We start from the raw sequence: 27,494 nt of genomic DNA on the forward strand, positions 1-27,494 counted from the left end.
ATGTAGCTTGCATGCCGGCTAGAAGGGAAAGAACAAAAATTTTCTTAAGATTTCGAGAGCTTACTTGATAGATCCTCTTTTGCTCTTTTTTAAGACCTGCTGTTATTAGAGCTCATTTTTGTCCCTCTAACACTGAGGAAGTGCTTATGTGGCAAGTGGTCAGTATATGGGATTCAAGCCTTTGCACATCTTTTTGAAAGTGTAAGAGAAGTGGCATTCTCCATCCTTACCTCCTCCCAGGTACTTCCCTCTCATTATGGGTGCTGTTTCTTCATAGTCTTATCTGAGGTGGTTATTAAACTGGAAAAATAAAAGTAAATAAAAATGAAAGCATTATTTTTGGAGTTGTTGGGAACACACAAAGGAGTGTTGGACCCCTGAAAAATAGCTGTCCCCTGATTTCAGTGTTTTCCAATTTCAGCAAAGCTGAATTCCTCCTGATAAAAACATTCAAATACGTTAGCTTTCCACACAACATCAAAGGAAATGGCAAACGTTCTTCAATAACAAGCATTTCATGCACAAGAAAACATTTCTTAACCATAATTACAGAACTTTTTTCCCTTACTTTGTGGTTCATCTTCCAAGTTCAATGCTCATAGCAACAAAAAAATCCTGTCCTTCAGGTGTTCTGAGGATGCTGATGACCTTCCACTCCCAGCTAAGCCAGCTGGAGCTGCTTGGTATATTCAGCAAGAAGTACCTTTTAGCTAATGCCTGTTAGATAAGAAGCACCTGAGTGCAAAACTGAAGCCGGTACACTTATGTACACCAAATTAGATTTAATAAAGCCAGCATCAAAAAAGCCTCACAAGCAAAGCTGGCCAATGTCATATGGGCTGAGAGAGCTCCCAAGAGCAGGAAACACAGGTGGTAAAGAATGTAAACTATTCTGCCATATAAGTATGTGTTGAAGTAGGCAGCAAGGCAAGGAAGTCCTGTGGCCAATATTGGGCATTCCAGAGCAACTAATAGCATTGCAGTTGTTTATTTTGAAGGAAAGAGCAAAGCAAATCACTATCTGCCTCCATTTTCCTTCCCACTTTTTATTTCTTTAGCCTCTCTCATTGCACATTTGTACAGCATGCCACTATCATTGGGCTCTGACCTTACCTGGGATCGACAGCCTCTGGCACACAGGCACAGCTGCGAATTAGCAGCCAGAGCTCATTTGCTTGGGGCAACAGCAGATATGTTATTGTGAACTCCTCCCGGGCCAGGGAGGGGTGCAGGAAAGAAGAGCAGAAGGTGCACAGTTTCTTGCAAAGGACAAAGACAAAAGCAGTCCTTTTCTCTGCATCCCTTTGTTTTGTTTGTTTGTTTGTTTGTTTGTTTGTTTGTTTCTCTTCTATAATTTCTACAGCTCACTTGGATCTTAACAGTCAAGCACTCATAAGTCTTGCCAAACTGTTTGGCATCTTTATATACAATGCTAAGGCTTGTGCAGCACAAAGAGCCAAAAATATTAAGAAATATAGTATTTTGTGATGTACATAATGACTTATGGCTTTCAGTTTCATAGTACTCAGAAACTGCCACATCTGGAAAACCAGCATTAGAAATGCACACGCTGTCACTGAAACTATGACACGCACATCCAAACATGAACCTCAGTCCCTCCACAGACTGTGGGATTACCAACCAGTACTGCTTATGGCTTGTGCCTCCCAAAACCCTTCTGCAGCTTTGGGGTGGCAGGGCACATCCTTCCAGTTGCCCAAATTTGGAACAAGGCCCCTACATTCTGCAACTTCCCAGATCTTTCCTGGAAATGTAAATTTAATCTGAGTAGCTCAAGGGACCAAGAAGAAGGGGCAGAAAGGAAACCTTTAATGGCTGTGTCTGTTTCAGCTACCAGACTGTGCTCTCTGTGAATTAACAGCAGACAGACTGGCAGATTTTCTTTCCTCCCTCCTCATTTTGTTAAAAATAAAATAAGCTAAAAAGCACTAAGCAATTCCATTTGGCAGCTGTAGAGTGGATAGTGAGCATAAAGAAGAGATTCCTTTGCTGTGCCTAATAGATGCTGCTTATCCAAATTAGCCACACAATTACTTCTATCAATGCAAAAATAGTTTAATTTTTTTTTTTCTAGTGCACAGCACTCAAGAACAACTTAAAATGCAGTGTAATTTGCCACAGTGTACATCCTGAAGTGGCTCGCTAATGAAAAGAGGATTAACTCTCCATTATTCTGAATTACCATTTTGTGAAATCACTAACAATATTTTCACTTATACACATATAAGCCAAGGAGGGGAAATATTTCAACCATCCAAATGATTAACAAATAAAATCCATTAGATAACATGCGCTTTAGTCTTATTTATGAAGAAAAAGATTGGGGTATAAAAATGCAGATGACTGAATTTTTATCATCCTTGTTCTGATTTTACACTTAAGTCCATGACAGCATAATTGGTGAGCAGCAGTGGTGCAGCATTACTTTCAGGATCGAGAAGCAGAACCTGCAAAATGAGACAGGCAAATTGCACTGGCTTAAGAAGGTGCCCTGGTCCCAGAGAGGCATCCCTGGCACACAGCTGAGGACCAGCATTGTGAGGAGGGAGCCGGGAATCCCTCACACAACAGGGCCATCCTCACCCCAAAGAGCTTTCACTCCCGAAAGTATGTCTCCAGCACCAGGTGGGGCCTTCCAGCCCACAGAGAGCACAGACTGTGGTTGGGACCTGCTTCAGGCAGCCCTGGAACCCCTTCACACCAGCTGAACACCTGTGGGGACCCAGTGCCCTGCAAAAGGCACTCGAGGCTTTGCTGCCAGGGCTTGTGTTGGGCCAGCGGTCACATTTATATCCACCACAGTGCCAGAAATCCTGACACTGCCCTTCTTTTTAGTCTAAGAGGGCTGGCCTACAGAATAGTCTCCTCTCAGCTCTGTTTGGTCTACACAGAGCAGTCAATAAGAATGAAGTGTTATAACTGATTTCTGGAAAGATGCAAACCTTTCTGTCCTCCCCAACCAAATGCTTCACAGTAATTCATTCCAGAGCTCAAGCAGCACATCAGCCCCTTTCCCCCTCTTCCCCTCCTGTGAAATTCCACTACTTTACACTTAGTCTACAGTTAGATCTGAAATATTTATTTTATCAGAGGAATTTTCAACTGATGCTCGTGCTTTAATTCAATTTAAAAATCCCTGCAGAAGATAACATTGGCAAGGAATAAAGAACATAAAATTCAGGGAGCTTATGGCTTCCCAGGACACAGAGATGAGGATTTCTCAGCAGAGCTCTAACTTGCAAAGCATTGACAGACCTATAGACTGAGTCGGTTTCACATAGTCACAAAACAAACGTTTGCAGTGTAGCTGTCACATTTTGAGGTCTGCAACGTAAGAGCAGGGCTACATACAGGGTGTAATGAACACTGGACATAATTACTAATCTCATTTATTTCTCTTCTTCCCCTTACTTTATGGAGTTCTGAATAAAATGCTCTCAGTCCCTCAGCATCAAGGCTCTCATGCTGGGATCACTTCTTACGAGACAAACAGTCTCTCTTATCATGTTCTAGATAGCAGTCCTTCCACTCTCAAAGCCCAGCATTCTGCCAGTCCATTATTACTTACTTCACTGAGTCTGCATACAGAGTCAGCATGATCTGAAGGAAGGAGGGCTTTCCTAGGGAATGGCTCCTGGAGGCACAGGAATGGGACCTCACATTGCTCGAAGGCATACAGGACCGAGTACAAGGCAATAAGCTAGGAATTAATCCTCAGAGCCCCTTATGCATCTCAGAGGACCACTTAGCTAAACATCATCACATTTTAGGAAGCTCAGCTGAAAGATAGATCCCCTTGCCAGTGAAAGTAAGCCAGTTTTTGAACAAAGGTGTACATATGCCAGACAAAAACTGACTCCACAATCTTGCCTAGCTCTGGAGTTGAAAAATGGGGATTATTTGGCTTTAGCAAGTTCTGCTGAGAAACAGAATATGACAGGCACAGAAGAGTCTAAGCCAAGGAACAAAACCCTCTGGGAATGTGGGATGTCAGTGAAAAATGGTCCTCTTGCTTGCAGAAATGCTCTACGAATAGCCAGATTGTGCCTTGTCTGGAAACAGACACAAACAGCACCAGTGAACAACACACAAAAATATGTGGGAGTCGCTACTCTCCCTGCAAATTTTTCTTCAAGATGTCAAAAACTTAGAAACAAATTACTGGAGAACCTCTTGACCTAAAGGCACCCAACACATTGTATGGGGATGCCATCTGCCTTCCCTGTCTCCTGCAGCAGCACTGCACCTGTATGGATCCAGGTTAAAAAAGGAAAAAAAAAAATGAAAGTAGTGAGCCTGGAGAAGATGAAGTCCTTGAGCCCACCCTCGTTAAGGAATCATTTGTCAATCAGTGGTTGCAGGAGAAGTGCTGCTAATAGGCAAAGCCTTGCTCCCAGAAATAGCCTACAAGGTTCACTGTGCAGGGCTGCATTAAGATCTTGAAAAAGAAGAACTGGTGTGCTGAGCAACCACCTGATACCTGCTTACAATGTGCCCCAATGCATCTGGCCAGTGCTGCTCCGAGCGCCGAGTAGAACTCACAGGCTTTGTGCTTCCTCATCTTAGCGTTCTGTTTGCATTGTGTTCCAGCCTCCTGCAGGGCCCAAGCTCCATGGAGAAGAAGTCATCAACAGGTTTGAATGCCGGGAAGAAAAATGCATACACAGCAATCAAAGTGGATCCTGATGGGGATTACTGTACCCCAGGTGCATTTGAACTGGAGCGGCTCTTCTGGAAAGGATGCCCAAAGTACACTCATGTCAACGAAGTCTGGCCCAACCTCTACATAGGAGATGAGTAAGTGTTATCGGTACCTCTGCACAGATGATGAGTAAGCTCACGAAGTACATCTCTATATAGGAGATGAGTAAGCTGCGCTAAGTGCAGTCCGTAAACAGCTGAGCAGTTTCAATTCTCCTCCTACCCTTTAGCAAGTCTTTATCAGTAATGCCTGTTTTGATGTGCTACTGACAGCTGCCAGAGTTGGCAGAGCACCCTGCTGCCACAGTCCTTCCTGAACACCGGCACACAGCTCGGGATGCTGCTGCTTCAAGGAAGCACTGGTCAGGTGCAGAGGGGCCCACAGCTAAAATGGGGCCACAGAGCTGTCCTGGAACTGGTATGGTCTTCTCAAGTTAAAGTCAGTCATAAATCATTTCAGAATCGCTCAGTAACCTGCCATTTATCTCAATATGAAAGTCTCTTCATAGTTACTCTGACTGAAGGGCACTGTCTAGACCTGCTGTACCACAGCTTCAGTTGGTTTGAGACTAAAATGTAGTTTTTGAAAAGCCACTGAAGAGTCAGCTGAACCTGCTGCAGTGTTTCTGTGCTTCCAAGCCTGTTCTTGTGTACACAGAGTGCTCTGCATCTCCAAATTGCTCCAGAGATTAAAACAGATGGTAGCCTGTGGAAGGGCAAAGCTGCAGAGTTGTGTCTCACTGATCACACCAAATACAACTTTGGGGAGAAAAAAAACAACACAAAAAACAAAAAACCCCAAACACCCAAGCCTGCAAGATGGACTTAGCACTGCAGAACACAGGACTAAGCTGAAACAGGCTATTCTGACACAGAGCCAACTGCTGCAGCAGGCAGGCCATCAAAAAAACCCCAAACCAAACCCTGAGCAGAGCAAGAGAGCTTTTCTTACCCCTTAGGCACTATTGGTACACTTCCCATTTTCCTCAACACCCTTCCCAAACATGACATCTACTTTACATCATCACCGTAAGGCACAAGCAGCAGTCCCACTGACTCCAAAGCTCTCAATAATTTTTTAAAAGTCCTAAAATTCATCTGTTGCCAGCTTATAAAACGAAAGATATACAATCTTGGAAGTTACGAGGCTCCTAATATCATCGACCAATTACTTCTGTGGCGCCAGAGGCAATAGAAAGACACACGAGATCTGGGCTTGAACCAAGTAATGGGCTGTCACTTGAAGGGAAAAAAAAAATCTTATGCTTGCTCAAGAAAAGGGAAAATGGGCTTGAGTTGTCTTCCTCCTATCCTACACTGCCACTCATTAGATGTTTCTATTCAGTGATTACAGCATTTTCTTCTGGCATTAATTCCCTACTTGGTCATTCAATCATCAGCATTATTCTGAATGAAGGGGTTAGAAGAATTTGCTTTGTACCTCTGTGATGAAGCTACAACTCTGCCCTCTGAGCAAAGAGGAACAACAGTTCTCTGCACAGTCTCCAAGTTCAGACTCTGCCCACCAACTGTCTTTCCTGCAGCTGTTCCTGTAACAGGGACTTGTTACACCTTGCAATGGCATCAACTCTAAGAGGTGTTGCTGAATAAAATACACACCTTCACTCGGTGCAAACTAACCAGAGAAAGCAAGCGTCTAGTGCCAACAGAAATGAAAAAAAAAATTGGGAAATAGATGATAAGGAGAAATAGAAGTAAGGCTTTGCAGGAAATGGGGTTTCCAGCGAGAGGATGACTATCATCAGCCAGGGCTGATGAAAATAATGCTGAGGACAAATGTGATGTCCAGTATCAGAAAATCTGAGACGAGAGCTGGTCTGCAGGCAAGATGCAGCTCTCACGACCAGAACACGCATTTGATTTTAAGCAGGCAGCATCCAGACACCATTACTATCTTTCCTCAGCTAGCTCCAGATCTTACTCCTGATCAGCAGCTTTTCCTTCAGAATGGCAGGGGTTTTGCATTATTTTTAAGATCTCATTGTAGCACTGGTCGCTGAAGAGCTGCCACGGAGACGTGAACAGATGTTGAGTGTATTTGCATCCTTAGCCATGCTAAATTAAGGTTGATCTTAAAAGAATTTAGTGGAACTCATCAACAAAATCAAGTGAATACACACAGAGTTTATCCACAGAGCCTCTACATCTGTGCTTCATTCCTGTCTCCTGCATTTACAAGGTTAACAGGACTTGCGATGCTTATGGAAATGCTAATTAATTACCCTGACTACATAACCACATCTTCCATCTAATGCAACACAGACTATCGAGGAGCCCTGTGAGGCCACTCAGTGCCTTTGTTACAAGACTTCACTGCAGATGTTGCCCAGAGGCAATGAAATCTCCACGAGCCTGTCAGGCCCAGAATAATCAAAGCCTCAAAATATAACATGCTGTGTTCAGCTCCAATTGAAATTTTCCTCCAGCAAGTTCCAAGGACTTTTAAAGACCACGCACTGGAACTTGCAGGAGACAGCCCAGTGATAGGAATAAAGCATGCTTTGCCAAGATTTTGATTTACTTGCTACCAAGATTAGTGCTTGCCTGTGTCTTCCTTGCGTCCAGACGCCTTCTGAAGAGACAGAAAAGCATCTCTTGTCTTGCTTCCTTCTCTCAGTGGTCACTAGGTTGCATGGGCAGTTTTACTGACTAATCTCAAGCCTGCTTGGTTCACCACAATCTCATGGAAAGTCTCTCCCAGAAACGCAGCTTCTAGTTTCTCCCTTGTGGCTTTTCTGCAACTGCGTTTTTGCCCAAGATGATGTTTGTGATTCCATATTTCTTAATTTGAAAGAATGTGTTAGCCAAAGGCCTCCTATGACTGTGATTTCCTCTTAGCCACCCTCTAGCTCTCATTAGGATTTTAGGTGTGATCACAATTTCAAGTCTTACTGTGCTCCCAAATTACTCCTAGGAAGCGTTCTGAAGACTAATTCCTCATAGGTTAAATATGAAAGACCAATTTTTCGTCAAATAGCTGAACTGCGCTCACACTTCAAGAGAGTGAATGTCTGTGCTTCTTTCTGGAGAGGCTTTTGATTTTGAGAAGTAATGCAGGTGAAGTTCAATAAAACACGCAGGTAGCTCACACCTACAGACTGAAGCCTATGATAACTGAAATACGTAACTAAAATTTAAATACTGGCTTCCCCCATGCTCTCCCCTCTTTCCCCAGAAAAAGAAAAGAAAGATTTCCAAGTGACTAAGTACAAAGACAATTTATGCTGATCTAGAAGAAAACAGATGGGGCTCACTCAGAGTAACAAATAGTTACCTCCCACTAGTTAGCACCATGAACTTCTAGGACTTATAAGATATTAATCATACAAAAAACAGGAGTGCATGTACATTTTATAACAATACTCACAAGGACACAGTTTCAACTCTGTTAGAATGGGAATCTGCCAATTTTACCAGCAGTTAAAATCCAAATCAGATCTGTAACACTGGACAAAAAAACCTCTTAAAGCACCATTTCCAAGACAAGTAACACTTGTCATCTACCCTTCTGGTCTTCCCAAGGCAATATCCCAGGCTGCAGATAATTTCTAGCACTTGATGTGGCACAGAAGTGACCGAAGCCAACTTCAGTCTAGGAGCTGGCTTGATGCTTTTGCTATATAGAAAGCTGAGAGGAATTTCCTTTATCTGTGTTGCATCACTTGCAAAAAAACACATATGCAATAAAAATAAAAAAATAAAAAAATCCACCATTTGGAAATAGAGGAAAATGAACTGCTAAATCTTTTCCTTTACAAGTTATGAAGATCTTGTTCAGTACTTTCAGTGGTAACAAAATTCTTCTAATTCACACTGAACAGGAGGTATCCACAGAAACAGAGCAACACCTCAGAAGGAAAAGGGGATACAACGCTCCACCATCGCTAGATTCCTTCTAGTGCTAGAGTTACCAAAGGAAATTGGGTCAGTATTATTAGAAATTCTCAACATCTCTCCTCAGCAGGGAGAACTGCCAGATTTTCTTTAAAAAAGAAAAAAAAAGTGTCAGTGTTGCCTGTATTCAGGAAGCTTCTTTCTGACACTGACCATCTGGTACGATATCATCCTGCATCAAGCATTTTAAAAACACGGGAAAGTTTGAGAAGGACGATTCCTCTTCTAGTAACGTGTTGCCTCAGATTTCCTTCTGTTTTGTCAATCTGGGTCACGTCAATCTATGGGCTTTCACAGCCTATACTGAAACATGTTTGCAATGCTCAACCTTCACATGAAGATTAAGAGACTTGGCTCTACTTGCAACTCACAAACACACACACCAGTTGTAGTCAGCCAGCACCAGCTATGAAGAGCTGACTTACCTGTGGAGTGAGCTGCTCTGCCCACTTTGCTCATGAGGAGTCTTGCAGGATTCCTTCCCTTCTTTTAGATACAGCTGGGTTTTCATCCTGAGCCACCTTCTCTTCTCTTTGTTAGCTGCTGATAAATACTTCATACTTCAGATGAAGGTGCCTGAAAGTTGTTTTTCCCTTTCTTCCAACTCTGATGGTTTGAGCATCTTCCTGATGGAAGCAGCCAGGCTCCAGCTTGTTAATGGCAGTATTTGAAAAAGACAGGAAAGGGATTTGGTACGCTGGAGACGATAAATTAAAAGGAAGAATTTTCTTTTACATTATAGCTAGTTAGGTTGTTGCTTCCAGAATGCTAAATTTACTATGGTGCTTGCTCACATGAAAAACTTGTGACAATCTTCGCTTTAAAACTGACAGTGGGCACAGTTATGCCTCGGGCAGACCTTTACCTGCCCTTGCACAGCCTAAAAGATGTAAATATTCCTTTGGGAGCCGTCTCCAAGTAGATGACATTTTTGTTTGGGCCAGTCGCTCCCTCTTGGTGACAGTCTAATATTACGAATATTTCCCCATGTGAAAGTTACTTTCTCTCTCATTTTCTTTATTTAGGTGGCGTTCCCATATTGAAGCACTCCCCCTTGCCTCAGAACTTTAAAAACATCTTTATGAGTCCATCTGTCCTACAGTAAATGCAGGGTCTGATTCAGCAAAGCACTGAGCTTTTGCTCACCCCGCTTTGCTATCCAGAGGGAGACTTATGGGTGTGTTTAACTTTTAGCATATGTTTATGTGCTCTGAATTAAAGAGCTAATGAGTTTTTATATGGGACCAATCTGCCCGGTTCATCTCTTACTAAACTGAATTATACTGAAACTTTAACTGTTATCTCTCAGTGCCACACTTCACCTCCTCTGCGTAGAAACACATTCAGGGCAAACACTGGAGACTGCAACTCCACAGTGTAAGAGGAAATCAAGTGCCAGCAGCACAGATGGTGACAATGGACAAAATGAAAGCAATTGAAAGAATATTCAAATGTTATGGCTTCACCCACACTGACAACTGTAGCAGCAAACTTCTTTGCAATGTCTACTTTAAATTCAACTACTATCACTAAAATGGAAATATTAGTTGTATTTTATTAGGAAATAGCAGCAACTAAAGTGGAGAAAAGAATAGTCTTAGCTTGACCATTGAAGTCTGGTACTGAGCAAGGGAAAAACCTCCACCATTTTCAGCTGAAAGTGAATTAGAAATCCCTCCAAAAGGTATTACAGTTCATACAACAGTCTCTGAGTGATCCCATGCTATTAGTTACCTCAGCTAACTGAACACCTGTAGATATCAAAGCTTGAGCTATTCCTTCTGTTCATCTAAAATAATGCCTCAGGCATTGTGAAATCTGCAAGGAAGATCAGAAGCATTCCTTCCCATCCATGTTGGATGTAAACAAGAGTATTAGGCAAAATGAAACAACAGCAACAATGGCTGTGGTCAGAATAAACAGGCAGTTAAGTCTACTTCCAGAATGGTACTACACAACAGATTTGGCTGAGGTTGGAAAGCAAAACCATACTACACACAAGGTCAGAGATCACTGAAGGGCTAAAGCCAGTACAATCAAACACATCAAGAGGCACAACCACATCTGCATTTACAAGTGCATGGGCCTCCCTACAACTTGCCAGCCATTTTCTAGCTCTCTGTTAAGTGGCAGTCAACATGCAGCAGACACAGCAAGACCTCAAGTTTAACAGCCTATATAATGGTTGTGTCAGCCACAGTACGTGTTTCCCCTACCCCACAGCTCTTATTTTCACTGTACCATAGCTGACTGCCTAGGCAGTTAGCAAAGGACAGTATCCCTCATTGTGAACACCTTTTAAAACAGTGGAGGATACCGAACTCTTAAAAATAAGATTCTGAGCCACAGAACAAGACTAAGTAAGCCTGTCAGAAACAAATGCATTAATTGCACTTACTATAACAAAAGGCAATCTCCAAAGAACCTAATCAAAGCAAGAAAATTGGACTCCAGATCAATGTAGTGGTGTCAAACTTAAATATGATTGCCATGCAACCTACTCTTTGACATTGCCCTTGATCAGTACCACTTCATCATTTAATTCAAATCCTACATATTAGTCTAAGAAGTGCTTGCAGAAGCCAAGTTTGGTAGTATCTACAGCCTATCAAAAACTTCATCCACTTTTTCATTGGCCTTAACTAGGATGCAATCCTACTCTACATTCAATATTTAAGATCTCACTTGCAGCTGTTCCAGTGGGGCACGGTTCTCACCTGGGAACATCAGTCTTTCACTGTTGAATTCATGCTTTCAGCTAAATATGGTCCATGGAAAGCATTTTCTCTACCCAAGTATCAGGTGGAGTCAACTTAAAGCCATTCTGAGCTGTCACCTCCAGAATTACGAAACACAACAGGTAGCACACGACATCTTGTGTGACAGAAGCCACACTTACACATTGAAATGCTCACAAAACATTCACAGAGAGAAGTATTTTTGGTTGGAAAAAGCAGTTTTTCATTATGTACTAATTCATCTATGGCAGCAGTAGTTAAGTGAAAATATATTAACAAAATAAAGCATATACCTTTTATATTTTTTATTTTTTTCAAGTTTAGTAGCCCTTCTATACGCTAATAAAACTTGACAGCTTTTACCAAAGAAAACCTTCCAAAATTAGAAGCTTTCTCTAACAGAATTTTCCAAACAAAATTAATTTTACATAAGCAATGTAATTTTTGAGAAATTCCAGGCTGCCAACAAGCATATACATTGGGTACCGAGCAAACAAAAACATTGGATTCTCTCTCCTGCCTCACATCCCTTATCCAAGGGAAGAGAGGACAAAAATAAAGTGTGATATTAAGCCAAACGTATGATGCTCAGCTTTCACTGAACACCGATGTCTGATTTCATATCTTCTTTTTGCTTTAGATCTCTGATTTAACCCAACAAGACAGTAAACGAATCTGACAGGGTGTTGTGGCCATAGGTAGGGTGTTTCTTTCTGCTGTTTGTTCTTATGTATAAATTGAGGGGAAAAAGCTTGGTAACTTCTCTTAGAAAAGAGCAACTTCTTTTTGAATCCCAGATGATCTTACTACTCACTTATTATTGACTCTTTCATTAGCTCTGCAATATCAAATGATGGGAGAGAAGGGGAAAGCAGCATTCAAGAAGTCCTATTTCAAGTTCTGCCACTGATTTGCTTTTACAACTTAAAATAATTCATTCTACTTCTTTCTGTATCTCGAGTTTCTTCTTGTATAAGATGGACAGAAGCTGGTATTGCACGCATTACAAGGGTGCCAGGAAAACATTCGTTTTTAAGGTGTTCTGAGGGTCAGGCAAAGATAAGTATGGACTACAGAGGGATCATTCTCCAGAAGTGACAATATTTGACAGCCTTTACAATGACAAATGATGCATTTTCAAACATCATGAGTTTCAATACCGTATGCCAAATCATAATTTTTGTTGTTGCTTTTCTTGTCATTTACAAGACTGCTGTTTTTTGTTGGTTTTTTTTTTTTTAAACAGGAAAACAGCGTTAGATCGCTACAGCCTTGAGAAGGCAGGCTTCACTCACATCCTCAATGCAGCTCATGGTCAGCGCAACGTGGATACGGGACCAGAATATTACCAAGACATGACTGTGGAGTACCATGGAGTGGAAGCAGACGATCTTCCCACTTTCAATCTCAGCCAGTTCTTTTATTCTGCTTCTAAATTCATTGATAATGCACTTCAGGATGAAAGAAGTAAGGAGGGTGCTGAAAATGGTTAAAAACAGGACACTGTTTGCCTCATCTAATATAAGCGTAGCTCACAGCATCCAACTCTGTGAGAATGAAACAAGTCCAATACAGGATAACAAGGAATACCAAATCAGTAGCATGGAACTAGTTGTTTAAGAGAAGATAGTGATTGTAACTGCACATGGAATGTTTCTCAGTGCAGAGCTAGCAGCAGCTGAACAACACCTACACTGATCAATTTGACAGAAGTTCACATAACAGGCTGCATTAAGGTTTCCTGTCAGAGAGGTGTTCTGTTGTTTTTCTTTTTTGTTGTTGTTGATTTTTTTTTCCCTCATAAACAGCTCAGACACAGAGATTAAATAGGTTCCTTGAATTAGCTGTCTTTTTTCTTAAATTAGTCCCCACTAAGAAAGGGGGTGTTCTGCAGAGGCTCCAAGCTGCCACTCCACTGCTTCATTTTCTACAAATACAAAACCCACCTTCCTACCTGGCCACCACATCCACCCCAAGCTGCAGCAGACTTGTCATATACGCAGCAGCTGGGGATGGAAAAAACTCTTGACAGCAGAGATGTCGAAATATTTCATTAAAGCCTTTGTAATTTCTCAGCTTGATTACCAGAATCCATTATTTGCTGACCTGCAGCAGAGCTCTATCAGAAGGTTTTATTGTGCTGAAGGGCTACAAAAGCCTAGGCCTCACTAGCTTTCAAGGTCACTTCCACCCCTTTGCCTCTTGCTCTCCCCCTGGGCCCAAAACTTTTTAAAACATTCTCAACAGGCTATTTTACCAAAAAACAGCAGAATAACTTTAGATTTCCAGCTACAAAGACCTTAATACCAGAGGGTCACATATCAAGTTTCCAGTCTCCTGTCAGCTTCTGTTCCTGGCTGTTAAGCTCAGGTGCAGCAAGCTGTTACCTGGCTCGCCTCTAAGAACCAGCCAAGACTTTACAACTTTAGCCATTCAGCAAGTACAGTCTAAAGCAACAGTCTCTTCTCTTGTTCAAGAGAAAGTCTTGAAAGCAGATGTTTTAAAATCAAAGTCCAAATAGCTGGAGAAAGTGCTTCAGGAGCTGACTTGACTTGAGAAGAAAGGTAGCTGGCATTTCAAACGGTCTGTCTAAAGCAGTGCCTTTGGGAAGGACTGGGTAACTGTATCACATCTGTGTCTAGCCATGGCCGGAGGCCAGAGGTCACCATCAGACTGCAGTAGCTGAAATAAGAAATGCAGACTTCCTCACACCTGTACCTCTCCTATTCCTGTAACATCATTGCCTGCCACACTGAGGGAAAGAAGCAAGAACGAGGCAAGGCTGCAAAACCTACAAAATACTTGAAACTCAATATGTAGGACTTGGGTTCAGTATTAGGTGCTAAACACTTCTGATCAGTAACAATTACATCCATTAAAGTCATTTGTTACTTTGCATCAGAGATCAAGAAATGCAAACAGAGAGGAAAAGGAAGAAAGATTTTCTCCAACAGGACAGAAAATCTGGTGACTTTCCTGCTGCCACAATAATTCTAATGTAATAATTCTGGCTAACTTCAAAATCTTTGTGATGGTGAAAGGCTCCTTCATCAGAGCAGTATTAGCAGACTTTGAGCATGGGCAGATGGATTTAAGATGAAAACAGGTGAGGAAGATGATTCTGCCCCTATACTCTGCTCTCATGAAAGCCCACCTGGAGTACTCCATCCAGTTCTGGGGTCATTGAACTGCTAGAATGGGTCCAGAGGAGGACCCACTCCAGGGCCATGAAGATGATCAGAAGGCTGGAGCACCTCCCCTCTGAGGATGAGCTGTTAGTGTTGGGACTCCTCAGACTGGAGAAGAGAAGGCACTGGGGGGGACTTTATAGCAGCCTTCCAGTACCTGATGGGGGCCTACAGGAAAGCTAGAGAGGGACTTTTTATAAAGGCATGTAGTGATAGGACAAGGGGAAACTGTTTTAAACTGAAAGAGGGTAGATTTAGACTAGACATTGGGAAGAAATTCTTTACAGTGGGAGTGGTGAGATACTGGAACAGATTGCTCAGTGAGGTTGTGGATGCCCCCTCCCTGGAAGCATTCAAGGCCAGGCTGGATGGGGCTTTGAGCAAACTGGCTTAGAGGGAGGTGTTCCTGCCTATAGCGGGGGGGTTGGAAATAGATGATAAACATTCCTTCCAACCATTCTATGATTCTGGATTCTATGAAAACACCTTCTGTTTGCAATCATGCAAGCTATCCTTCAGCTGTGCTTAAGGATTTACCAAAATACAGAATTCAGACCTTAGGACATCTTACAATTTTATACCAGGGAGACCTGGTTACCATAACGGAAGGCACTATTTTAAGATTTCTATAGTATTCATTCTCTTGGTGTCACAGTTTCTCAAAAAGTAAACTGGACAAGAACACCATTTTTTTTTTCTTTCTTGCAAAGAACATCATGGGAAAAACAAGAACAACACATTACACATGGAGATTTAAAAACGGCAATGGAGAAGAATTAGACATAGATAGAAAGACCCAAAGCATTTGACCACAGAAATCTCAGCATTTACTACTCCATCTGGCTCTGGAAAGTGAAAGCTGCATCTAGACAAGTTTTTGAAGAAGCACAAGCCCAAACTCCGAGCAAAGCAACCAGAGTAATTCGGAGACTTGACTCCACTCAGCAGAACTCTGGCTCCATGGGGTTCCATAACCCTCAAGGTGCCACTAAGTATAACTGGCCAAAATCAGACAGACTACAAGAGTGGATTCCCTCTTTAATAAAGAGGACTTGCGTATTTTTTTTTTTTACATCAAAACTAAAGAGACTACACAATAGCACAGAAGACACACAGCTCTGCAGAATTACATCATTTTGCTGTAAGAGGAAGTCAGATTTTGAACATACACAGGAAAGCAACATCTTAACTTTCCTACAACTAGAAGGCATTTCAGAAAATTCTATGGCCATTTGTTTGCCTTAGTTAATACATGAAAATGCACATTTTCTCCGAGATCCCATTTCCCACCCACACAAAAGCAAAGCGTCCTTGTTCTATCTCAACAACCATTTACAAGGTAGAAAGTTCTAAAGATAAGCGTGAGGAGCTGAACAAGTGATAGTTTTCATCCGTTTCAAATATTTGGAGTAATAATAGAAGGGATTATCATTTTCCAAGAGAGGGAGAGGCACTTACAGTTATCAGAGAGACAGGAACTTTGCCAAGATGCTTCTAAGACTATCTGCTGGGATTAGGATGCAGACTGTAACCATTAATCCTTTAGTGTTGGCAGTTCTTGTTGCATCCATTACACAGCAATGCTATTTGTGCCAACATGTTGTCTCGTGCCTGGAAGCAAAGGAGTTAATCGGCAGGAGTCACGGCTTTGCACCCAACACTTCTTACAAGGCAGAACTGACAGAGAAACTATTATTGGCCCTGACAAGTTTTTTGTTGCTATTTTTTGTTTGTTTGTTTGTTTTGTTTTTTAGTTCATTTTATTTTCCTGTGGCAATTCAGCTTAACAGAGTGTTAGAGACACCATTCCAAATCTACCTCCTTCAGCAGTTCAGCCCTTTGTGTGACCCCCTAAGGGCTTTGAATCATTTCTGGAAATTTTTTGAAGAGTTTCCAAGCCCGTTAATCAGATCCGAACCCACTTTCTACTTGCTTTCTCCACCTCCCTAAACATGGCAAATGAGGAAGGCTGTATCCCTGCCAGCACCTGGAAACAGACTTTTGCCACTAGAAGCCTGAAGTTAAAACCAAGCATAGTCATAAAGCTAAAACAACTCTCCACAGATAAAAGACTATTAGCAGAGACTGCATTTACAGTACAGGCCACTGCTGCAAGGACACAATTCTATAAAAGAGGGAGTTACACAGTGGGTTGACAAAAACATGACTTGAATTCCATTCAGGAGTGACTAGCCAGAGAAGATTTCTAAATAAGCTTTTCTAGAGTTTAAGAAGTGGTTTTCTTCTATCCACATGGTAGTCTAGTAATGCCTTCCACTCTCAAAATAGCACTAACCCCTGTCAGCAATGTTTTACACATCAAATACTTGGGCCAAAGTAATGCGACTCAGATCTTGAAGGAAAATGGTGTAAGACAAAAAGAATATTTTTTTGTCAGTTTCTATCTCTAGCTCATAGTAACAAGAAATGCACCTCCCTGTATTCCATTTATCCTCATGAAAGGATGGTTTGATGGCACAACAAACCCTCCCACACCTCTGTGATAAATACAAGGCACAGCTGGGCTTGCTTTGTTATTTGAAGCAAGGTCCCTAGAGCTTCTCTGCAGCAATTGTTTACAAATAAAAGCAAAGATAACTGGTTTAGGATTAAACAGGCAATTTTCCACAAAGATTGTGTTCTGTGTTGATGTACTACAGAAATACTTACCATAGAAAGACTTAAGCTCAGTTTCCCAACCTGTAAAAAAATAGATCTTACGAAAGATATCAGTAAGTGTAGTCAAGCCTCCAAATGGAGCAGGGGCACTACAGAAAACTTCACTGTAAGAAAAAGAAATCTGCCACAGTCTTCTCTGCATCATATTTCTTTATTTCCACAGACAAGGTCCTCGTGCACTGTGCTATGGGTCGCAGCCGGTCAGCCACATTGGTCTTGGCTTACCTGATGATTTACAAGAACATGACAGTGGTGGATGCCATTGAGCAAGTATCACGGCACCGATGCATTCTGCCAAACAGAGGCTTCTTGAAGCAGCTGAGAGAACTGGACATAGCGTTGGCACTGCAGAGGAGAAATACCAAAAACAGCCTACCGTCCAACGACGATGAGAACAGCACGACAATCTAGTACTGCCCCTGGCAGGGTTGTGCTACTGGAAAATAAACTCTATAAAAGGACGGGAGGAAAAGCTGTAGTTAATCACACAGTCACAAGGCTTGTTTGTTATCTAGAAGGAAGAATATTGAAATCACTTCAAATGCTGTCAGGATGGGAAAAAAAGCAGTCAAATTTAAAACCTATCACCTTAAGATATTCTAACTTTAACAGAAATCTCAACAGTAACAAATCTTCCCTCTATAAAATGTATCCAGCACAAAACCAGGCATAACTTAAATGAAAACATCTGAGTACCCCTAAAATCCTGATCCTAGTCCAAGTATATGACCTTTAAAAGAGAGAAACTAGCAATTCCTGAAGAGCTTTTGCAGGAAAAATGTTGAGATAGTTGCAACACAGACAAATTGTTTAGTCCCATAGTCCTGAAGAACTTCCCAGAAGTTTGTCTTTTATGTTCTTTCCTGGCACTGCCATTTCTTCACATAATCTAAGAGCAGCACAGTGTTTAGAGAGCCTCCAAACAAGTCTTCACAACAGACTTTGCAGCAGAATATGCATACTAGAAACAAAGCAAAATCCTTGATAAGATCAGATGCATGAACAAACACAATGGTTCAGGCAGATACACACACGTCATCTTAGCAGCTTCATTTCCAACTTGCCTTTCCTAAAACTCAGGTGGCTGAACCCTGTAAGTCCAACACACACATTACCCAACTCAATTTATTAGGTCACACACAACCCCCTCCTCTCAAAGAGAAGACCCACCACACTCACTGAGAAAATTATGTTTTGTGACTTGTTTTCTTCTGCTTCTGACAATACACAAGAAATACACCGTGTCCTTGATATTGCTACAGAGAAGTTCCCATGGAACTCCCAAAGTCCTCTAAAAAATCATCAATTATAACCAGTTCTCATTAGATTTTAGTTACGCTTAATAAGACAAAAGATACAAATGAAGCCTTTAAAAAGCTATCTCTGTGTACTAACAAGTAGAAAGCTGCTGCTGTACCTCCAGACACTACTAACAAATATTTACTTACAAGTTAGCTTCAATCATCCTAGTACATTACTGTGCTCAAAAGCAATTGCTAATGTTATTTATTGACAATAGTCCAACTATGCAAATGGAGATGCCAGATCTACTTTTCCACCTGAAGTTATTGAATTTAATACATCAGTAATTGTGTTCAGACACAATAGGCGTTTTGTCACCTCAACAATACTACACCTGAAAACATACTATAGAGAGGGATCAAAATTGAACCACATTTACCTTTCTTCCAGCCATGAAAAGATTGTTATCACTCTCCCCATTGGAATTTTGTTTAATTCAGTGTATCGGCTACAAGTTATTCTCTCTCTTCTACCCTGCATGGTAGCTTGATGACTACTGTAACTGGAAGAGAATCTGTACCTGATTTGCATGCACAACTGCACACTAACAGGGTTTTCTGGAGCCTGGAGATAGGACATTCTTCTGCAAAATTGTGAAAACAGATGAGGAAAATTTTGATTTCCTGGCGGCTCTGCTGCTTTAAGGGGAAACTAACAGATCCTTTGAAGAGCAGTCCCCATCTACTGACTGGAAACAAAATACAAGAAAGCCATAAGTAGTTCCCAGTCATTTATCCTACACACAAGATTAGGAAATAGGCAAATAGCAACACTGATGTAGCAACAGAAAAATATTGCTATAATTTCCAAAGGATGGGATTCCAAGCTACTCATAAATCAGGAGCCGTCATTCTAGCATGGAAATGAAAAGCAGCATGTGAAGGGGAAACAAAAAAAAAAAGAAGATCAATAGCACCCCATATTCCATTATTTCTACAAGTACTGTGTAAAGGTGTTAAGCGTGATTTCCCAGAATGGCTGAGGTTGGCAAGAACCTCTGGGTCCATCTGATCCAACCCCTGTTCAAGCAGGGACAGTCATCACCTCTCTGATCAACCTGCACCAATGATTAAAGTCACCCACCCACTGAAGAAGTGCTTCATGATGCTCAGAGAGACCCTCCTGTATTACAGATTGTGCACACTGCATCTTGCCGTGGCATAGGCACAACTGTAAGGACCCTGGCTCTGCCCTGTTTGCACCCTCTCTTCAGGTATTTATGGATACTGATGAGATCCCTCTGAGCCTCTTCTCCAGGCTGAACAGGCCCAGCTTTCTCAGCCTCTCCTCACAGGAGGGGTGCTCCAGGTCCTTCATCATTTTGGTGGCAGTCTGTTGAACTTTTTCCAGCATGCCCAGGTCTCTCTTGTACTGAGGGCCCCAGAACTGGACACGGCACTTCGGCTGTGGCCTTCCCAGCACTAAGCAGAGAGGACGCATCAGCTCCCAGGACCCACTGGCAATACGTCGTCCAGTGCAGACCAATGAGCTTAATACTTAAGCTCATTTAATCATAGTAAGTAGACTGGGGGAAAAAATGACTGAAGTCGTTCGCTTTGCATATTCTTATAAATCCTCTGCCATCTCACAAAGCCCAAAGCAACAACTTTTGATCATGCATATCTCAGAGTTTCACTACAGAAGAGCTAACCTGTACTACTATAAAGGACACAAACAACCCTGGGTATAGTTTTAATACAGAGAATGACGCTCAATAACTGGAAAAGAAAAACTGTCATGGCTCTTTACTCCCCTTGGTTGATTTACTTGCTCCTAAGTCTCAGTCTCCACAGAAGAGATTGTAATAGGACAATCCTAAGCAATATAGGTAGTGTCATCAGGCCCATTCTTTCTTAATTTACCTCCCTGTATGCTATTATTTGTTTCTATCAAACTACCATTAGTCTGTTTGACGGTCATAATAAGCATCCAATAAAACTGAAACACTGAAAGCAGGCTAATGCCAGAATTTTGCACTTTTACAAGTCCTCTGTTTCTGCTCACATTACACAGCTTCTTACAAAATAAGTAAAAAACTGGTTGTGTTTTGCACACTGCTATGAGAACAGGTAGCAAGAACATCACAACACTTACCACTCCTGTCTTTCCAAAAGTGCTAGAGTGCAGTTTCCAGGAATATTGTGATCCACCCGCTTCCATATGAAGTAGGTTCTGCTCCAATGGCAAGAATCTTCCTTAGAACCACGTCTTGCCTTAAGCATTCTGCTGGTATAGCTATGCCAATTACAATTCTAAAGTAAACATACTTCATTATTTACTTCTCAGGTTCTTTCCCTTCAGCTTCTGATTCTCCCAGAATCAATTAGACTACATCAGAAAAAGCAAAGTTCTGGAACATGTACCTTCCACAACGTATGCAACTCTTGCAGCTCAGCCACATCGAATCACCAGTCAACCTCACTCAACACAATCTACAGCAGTAAGTGACCACATCACAAATGTCACATAAATGTTGAGTCTGAAAGCAGGTCTGCAATGCAGAATGAGGCACATTTATTTCCTTATTTTATGACACTACGGAAATAAAGCATTTTGGTTTTAGTGTCAAACCACGACTTTTGTTTATGGGAAGACTGTGACTGCACAGGCAAGGAAACATCCTGCATTTCACAAGAATCATCTACTACAACTTTGTGAAGAATTCTTTTGAGGCACTAGAAGAAAACTAATTCTCATCTGGAATGGTGCTAAAGCACACAATTGAGATTGATACTCTGATGGGCAGACAATACATAGAACAGCTAGATCTGTCGAGGATGAGAGTTCTTATTAAGAAGAAATTTCAGTGCAGTAATGCAATTTCCAGCTGAATAGTCACTATGGGAAAAGATTCACAAAAGTCATTTGTCCCTCTGAAAGGAATTCGGTTCTCAAAAAGTAGTACTGGAAACTCGCCTGTTGTGCAACACACAATACATCATTCTCCACCCAAATTTTAATCCATGCATTGCAAATACAGAATTTCAGAAATATGCTGGAGTCATGATACTCTGTTTCAGGTTACCACATACGGAAATGGCATGAAGGTCTGTTTGCCTCTTTGCTTGGGAATCTGAAACTCCACAGCAGTAGATAAAAATCCAAGAGTCTTTCATTTACTACAAAACCATGTAAGTAAAACATTGCAAGACACAGTGCTACTTTGATATACAATAATTCAATAAAGATGAGCAGTCCTAGTTATACACAAAGGCTGCACACTGTGTTTTCACCTTTTCTTTCCCCAAGCATAACAAAATGTGACAGTGAATTCATGAAGACGAACACACACATAGTCTAAGTACTATGAATTCTCTTTGCCTTCATAAAACAAATGTGAAAAAAGTATTAGTTATATTGTTCTCTCCCATATATCTAGCATTCTAAAAAAAAAAAAAAAAAAAGTTATTCCAAATTACCATTACACAGGATACTTCATCTCTCATCCAGATCCACTTTTTAGACTACTGTGCCCACTATATAAAACTGAACAGATTATGTGCCCGGATCTGTAGAATCCATTTCTTGATTTGGAAACACCACACACTTAAAGGGTTTAACCAAATACACATTTTCTCTGATTTCTCAGTGTACAGAATCAAACCTGTAAAGCTCTTTTACAGACTAGAATAGGGAAACAGTGTTCTTGCAGTGTCAGAGTGGGGTTGACAGAGATTCAGTGCTCACCTTTTAAAAGCATTTTGAAAAGCACTTAGATTTTTTTTTTTTTAATACGTTCACACACACTTGATTTAAAAACTTATTGCATTCAGGAGCTCCTTGGGACAGATGTCCTTCTTGATTTTTATATGCACCTTCTATTGCTAGATGAGAAGTGTTCATAACTGTGTATGTTGTATGTGCAGGTATATATGTATATACGCAGAACACAGAGGTTCTACACAAGGTTTGTATTTTCTTATAATCCAGCAATGCAGAAAGGAAGAGATTAGTTCTATTACTAAGACACATCCCAAGCATCGTGTTGCCATATACCCTTTCACATATATATTAACACTGTCTATAGGGAGAAAAAAAAAAAAAATTCATACATTAAATATTGACAACCTTGTAACGTATTAAATACATATTTATTCAATATTTTAATAAGATTATTAAAAAAAATAATCTTAGATACTCTTTATTTTCACAAGGTGTATGCAATTATGATGAGTAACCTACACTTAGGCTCTAACAGCCTAATCCAAACCCCATCAACTTTAATGGGCTTTAGATCAAGCATGTGAAAGCACTGTAACAAACACTGTTTCAGGAAGTAATTCCCATGCAACATCAAACTATGACAAGACACAAGAGGCTAAAAATGGCTCATCATAATTTATTTTATGTTAAAATGTACAGCTGGGGGGTGTTTTTTGCAGTTTGTTTCTTGAGTGTTTCTTTGCAGGTTTTTTTTTTCTTGGTTTTTTTTTTTGTTTTGTTTTGTTTGTTTGTTTTCTTTTGTTGTTTTAAGTGACTGACTAAAAAGATAACAGATAAATACAAGAGTGTCACTGGGTCCTATTTTTACATGTATCAAGCCTCTTCTGTTCGGCCCTTACAGTCACTCTGTACAGGTACAAAGGCTACAAAAAAGGAAGCAATATAAACAGACACAAATAACTTTTGCCTTTTTACATGCGATCTGTAAGCTTAGTTTGAGCTATTCACACGCTACTGCTCTATTTTTTCCCTTAAAAAATAACTCCAATATTTTATAAAGATAGAAAAATCTACAGATGGAATGAAAATGTAAAGTTAGAGGCATTTCCATAAAATAGCAACTTTACACCAAATTCACTATTTTTTTTTTTTTAAATCCTGCCAAGTATTTGGACATATATGAAAGTGTTTCAAAACTTGACAAATAAACACTGAGATGTTTCAATCAACAAAAACCCAAAACAGTATTTATAAAACAGAAAGCTGCCTTTTCCCCTACCCCAGCCCCAAAGAAACCGGTCACTAAAATGGAAAAGAGTCTCAACTTTACACTAAACATACAGCAATAAAACCTTTTGAACTAACCAAAATTTGAATAGCTTTTGCAGCTTTTTTTTTATTATTATTTTTTTTACAAGTTTTATAATTAACAAAAATATAGTTCTGTGTTTTGTTTTGTTTTTGTTTTTTTTTTACCCTCAAACTAGGGTAACCTAATCAAGGCAAAAAAATTAAGAAATGGCTTACTGTTAAGCACAACACTTGTACAGTACTACAAAATGCACTGTCACTAACAAAGACATTAGCGGCATGCGGAAGTGTCACCTTCAGAAACAAAATAATACAATAAAAGAACTGCTAAAAGGCATTTACACGTGGGGAAAGGAGAAAGAAAAGCTCAAGATTCAGTACTGTCTGATAGTTTTGGAGTCTATTTATCCACATTTTTTAATGGGAGCAGGCACATAAAATGGCTCTGAACCATCAGCTGCTGTGTAATTGCAGTTCATAGAAAGAGTTCTTCCTTTCCAGAGAACTTCAAGCTCAGTGAAATAAACGGAAAAATGGAAAATCACCTAGTCCCCCCCCAAAAGAAAAGAAATCCCGAAATGATAAAGCAAAACAAACAAACAAAAAGAAGAAAAAAGAAAAAAGAAAAACTTGTATAAGGCTTTCTGCTGCATACAGCTTTTAAATGGTGCCAACAAATGTTTTTGCGTTCACACCAATTGCTGGTTTTGAAATCGTACTCTCCAAAAGATACTTGTGCAGATCAATCCAATACGCCAGTTTGGTAGTTTGCTACTCCAAAGGGCCTACCTTCTCATGTAGGAGCCATTAAGAGACTGTTTAGACATGCCTGTGTTCATGTAGCCATGATGCCCCGGAGGACTGTACATCATGTTACTGTGGGGTGCTGTCTGCATTGGCTGCTGTGCATATGGCTGGGTTCCCATCATCCCCATCTGCATCTGCATAGGGTACTGGGGAGATTGATTCATATACCCATGATTACTGTGATATCCACTATTCATCATTGGCTGGGACATACTATAACCATTCATAGCATTAAGGGTATTCATATTCATGTTCACTGAATTGACATTATAAGCTGGGGCTGGCATCAAATTTACACTCATGTTCATACCACGCTGCATTGTTAAGGTCCGTGTGGGCCCTTGCATGGCCACAGTTTGTGAAGCACGGCCGTAAATCTGGGGCTGATGGGCCGCTGCAGCAGGTGGCAGAGGTGTAGATTTGGTTCTCACAGATACATGACCTTTGCTGGCCATCTGAGTCTGCAGTCTTTGGGTGTGGGATATTCCAATATTCGATGAAGTCATGTTACGCTGCAAAAGGGGAGGTGGCAAATTCATGGGAGGAGGAGTAAGGTTGGGGGGAGGAGTCATGGTAGCCTGTGCTTGTGGTCCTCCAGGAACAGCATGTGGAGACTGAGAAAGCTGAACAAGCCCTGTATTACTTAGGGGGGTGGACAAAGAGGCACTGTTTGCATAGGAAGTTACAGCAGCTGAATGGCTGTAAGGCAAAGAATGATCCATAAGCGTGTTAGTTAACTGCTGCAGTTTGGCAAGGCTGAAGGTGGCCGATGGCTGCGAGTAGTGTCCTGGTCCGAATTCGTTCTGACCCATTCTTTCATATAAACCAATGTTGGCATTGCCAGCTTCAGGGATTTCAGTTAACTGCATAGGTGGTGTAAAATTAGCGGCCATGCTGCACTGAGATAACTGCTGGTTGCTGCTTGGAGGCCTTTCAACAACACAACCTTGGGGAGATTTCACGTTGCAAGTGGGAGGAGAACTGATGTTTGTTTGCTGCATCATACTACAGCTTCCGTTAATATTAGACATCTGCTGTGTCACTGCACAGCTACTCTGTGTTAGGTTGCTAGATGTAAGGCTACTGTACGAGCAACTATTTTGCGAAGAGTTGTTTCCGCAGATACTACTACCCATTGTAGAGTCATAACTGCTTGGGTTTTCATAGTTTTCTGTTGTGCTCTCAATGCTTCCTAAATCACTAAAGCCACTATCCACAACTTGTTGTGAATGATCAGAAACTGAGGGAACATCCATCATTGGGCTAGTCTCCATGTTCTGTAGAGATGGCACAGAAATGGCACTTTGATCTGGGCTGATCTGAGCATAGTTATTCTCTAACGGAGCAACATTTGGACTATTAACAGAACGAACTGACTGGCTGGGATGAGAGTGCACAGAGGAAACTGGGCTGCTGTGGTCAGACTGCTGACAATCATCCAATGTGGTCATTTGGGGGCTTTGGTCTGTATGGGCATAGTTTTGCAAACTTCTACAGGCCTCCTGAGTCTCTGCACAATCCTGAAAGGTATCTTCCTGTTCACTTGCTTCTTGAGTTAGAGACTGTACTGCTTGAACTGTCTCAGAATCAATCTCCATAGTCTCATTACTCTCTCCCTTGAAATCGGAATGTAATTCTTCACCAGCTTTTTGGTCCTGATTGTTTTCGGTATGATCATCATCAGATTCCGGCACTGGGTCTGAATCTGTAGCTACTTCTTTCTGGTCACTTTCACACTCATCGGCTGCAAGGTCCACACCACAATCCATCAAGTCCTCCTGATTTGAATTACCACTCTGAACATTTACGTCTAAAAAAGACTGCTGCGTTTCCAGCATTTCTTTGAAAGCTTCGGCAGGCAAATCCTCCTTCTCCACTTCCGCTGAACCCATGTGGCTATCATCTTCATCATCTGCATCATGATCTTCATTGTGAGAAGGTTCTTCATCATCTTCCTCTTCCTCATCATGATCATCCAAGTGCATGGACTCCTCTTTTTGCAGAAAAACTTCTTCTGGTTTGTCTTTTTCAGCATCTTTTGAATTTATTTCACTGTCTTCTACATTCCTTTCTTCTTCCCCAGCTTTCACTGCATCATTTTCTTGTTTTTCATAGGGTTCACCAGGTGGATGCAGAGGTTCAGGTTCTCTCTCTTTTTCCTCATCATCCAGCGGTGGTAATACTTCAACAGGCTCTTTAATCTCTTCCTCTGTAACAGCTGGAACTGGACAGGGCTTATCTTCAGCTACTTCCTTTTGTTCTTCCACCAGCATCTGATAGTCAGGCTCCATAGGAGTCTCAGGTGGAGTGTATAAATTAAGCTTAAAGCCAGGTTTTCTTTCTTTGTTTTGCCGCCATTTAGATGGACCGCGCTTAACTCCTTTGGGCCAACCTTGCTTACTCTTTAAAGGTTCAAGATTGTCTTTAGTGCCTTCTTCCAATACAGCTACGTCCTCTGTATTATCTTTGGGAGGCAATAAATAGAGACAAAACAAAAGTCTTAGCTTGCACGAAGTACTAAATCAACACTTGCAAACATAAATCCAAAGTAATTTATAAATTCAAAATGCACCAAGAAACTCTAGAACAGGAGTTACAAACAGGTGGTACAAATCCTAACACACTACAAAAAACAAAAGATAATTGAAATTAAGCAACATAAATCACATCAGAACACTAAATTAATCCTCTGACTATAAAAAAATAAACCTTCCCAAACACATTCATTCTTCTCTCTCCCCAGCTACTAGAATTCTCATTTGGGAGTGTAAAGGCTTCAGTGATATTCCTCTGCCAGTTTCTACCTCTCAGTGTAGTGTTATAACACTCTTACAGTCAATTAATGCAATGACATGGTCTGTGGACTAATACACAGTATCAGTCTTGTCTTGTTAATGGAGTACAAACCTGACCACTGGGCTGTAGCTAAAACATTGAATTTGCTTCTATCAGTTTAATTCATTTTCTATCAAGAAGAACAAAAAAGCAGTAATATTCTAATGTACCTGTGGACCGGTTTGTAACAGTATCAACACTCATAAGCATGGCTTTTCTGGTTGAACAAAAGCTGTTTTAAGACAAATCAGTGGATGGTCTCCCAACTAAGGATCACAAAGATTAAGCCTCCCAAGCAATTATTAAGTACTAAAGTACTACCAACTGGTTTCTT

General features: G+C 41.0%; 2 protein-coding genes across 7 annotated transcripts in view; one reads left to right on the top strand and one right to left on the bottom strand.

The window, feature by feature from the left end:
* Positions 1–4,633: 4,633 nt before the first annotated feature.
* Positions 4,634–17,653, top strand: DUSP29 (dual specificity phosphatase 29; the record flags this gene model as incomplete). The annotated part of the gene is made up of 3 exons (XM_079535301.1): positions 4,634–4,818; positions 12,622–12,842; positions 17,406–17,653. The coding sequence occupies 3 exons, from the start codon at positions 4,634–4,636 to the stop codon at positions 17,651–17,653; spliced, it is 654 nt and encodes a 217-aa protein (XP_079391427.1).
* A 6,650-nt stretch (positions 17,654–24,303) lies between these two features.
* Positions 24,304–27,494, bottom strand: part of KAT6B (lysine acetyltransferase 6B) — a gene marked incomplete at both ends in the record, with an annotated part of 82,964 nt that continues 79,773 nt past the window's right edge. For all 6 annotated transcript variants that reach the window (XM_079536235.1, XM_079536234.1, XM_079536233.1 and 3 more), the window contains one exon: positions 24,304–26,789. In XM_079536235.1, the coding sequence (XP_079392361.1) occupies positions 24,304–26,789 (2,486 nt within the window). The remainder of the gene's footprint in view (positions 26,790–27,494) is intronic.

This window comes from Tetrao urogallus, assembly GCF_951394365.1.
Source record: "Tetrao urogallus genome assembly, chromosome: 5".
Lineage (NCBI taxonomy): Eukaryota > Metazoa > Chordata > Aves > Galliformes > Phasianidae > Tetrao > Tetrao urogallus.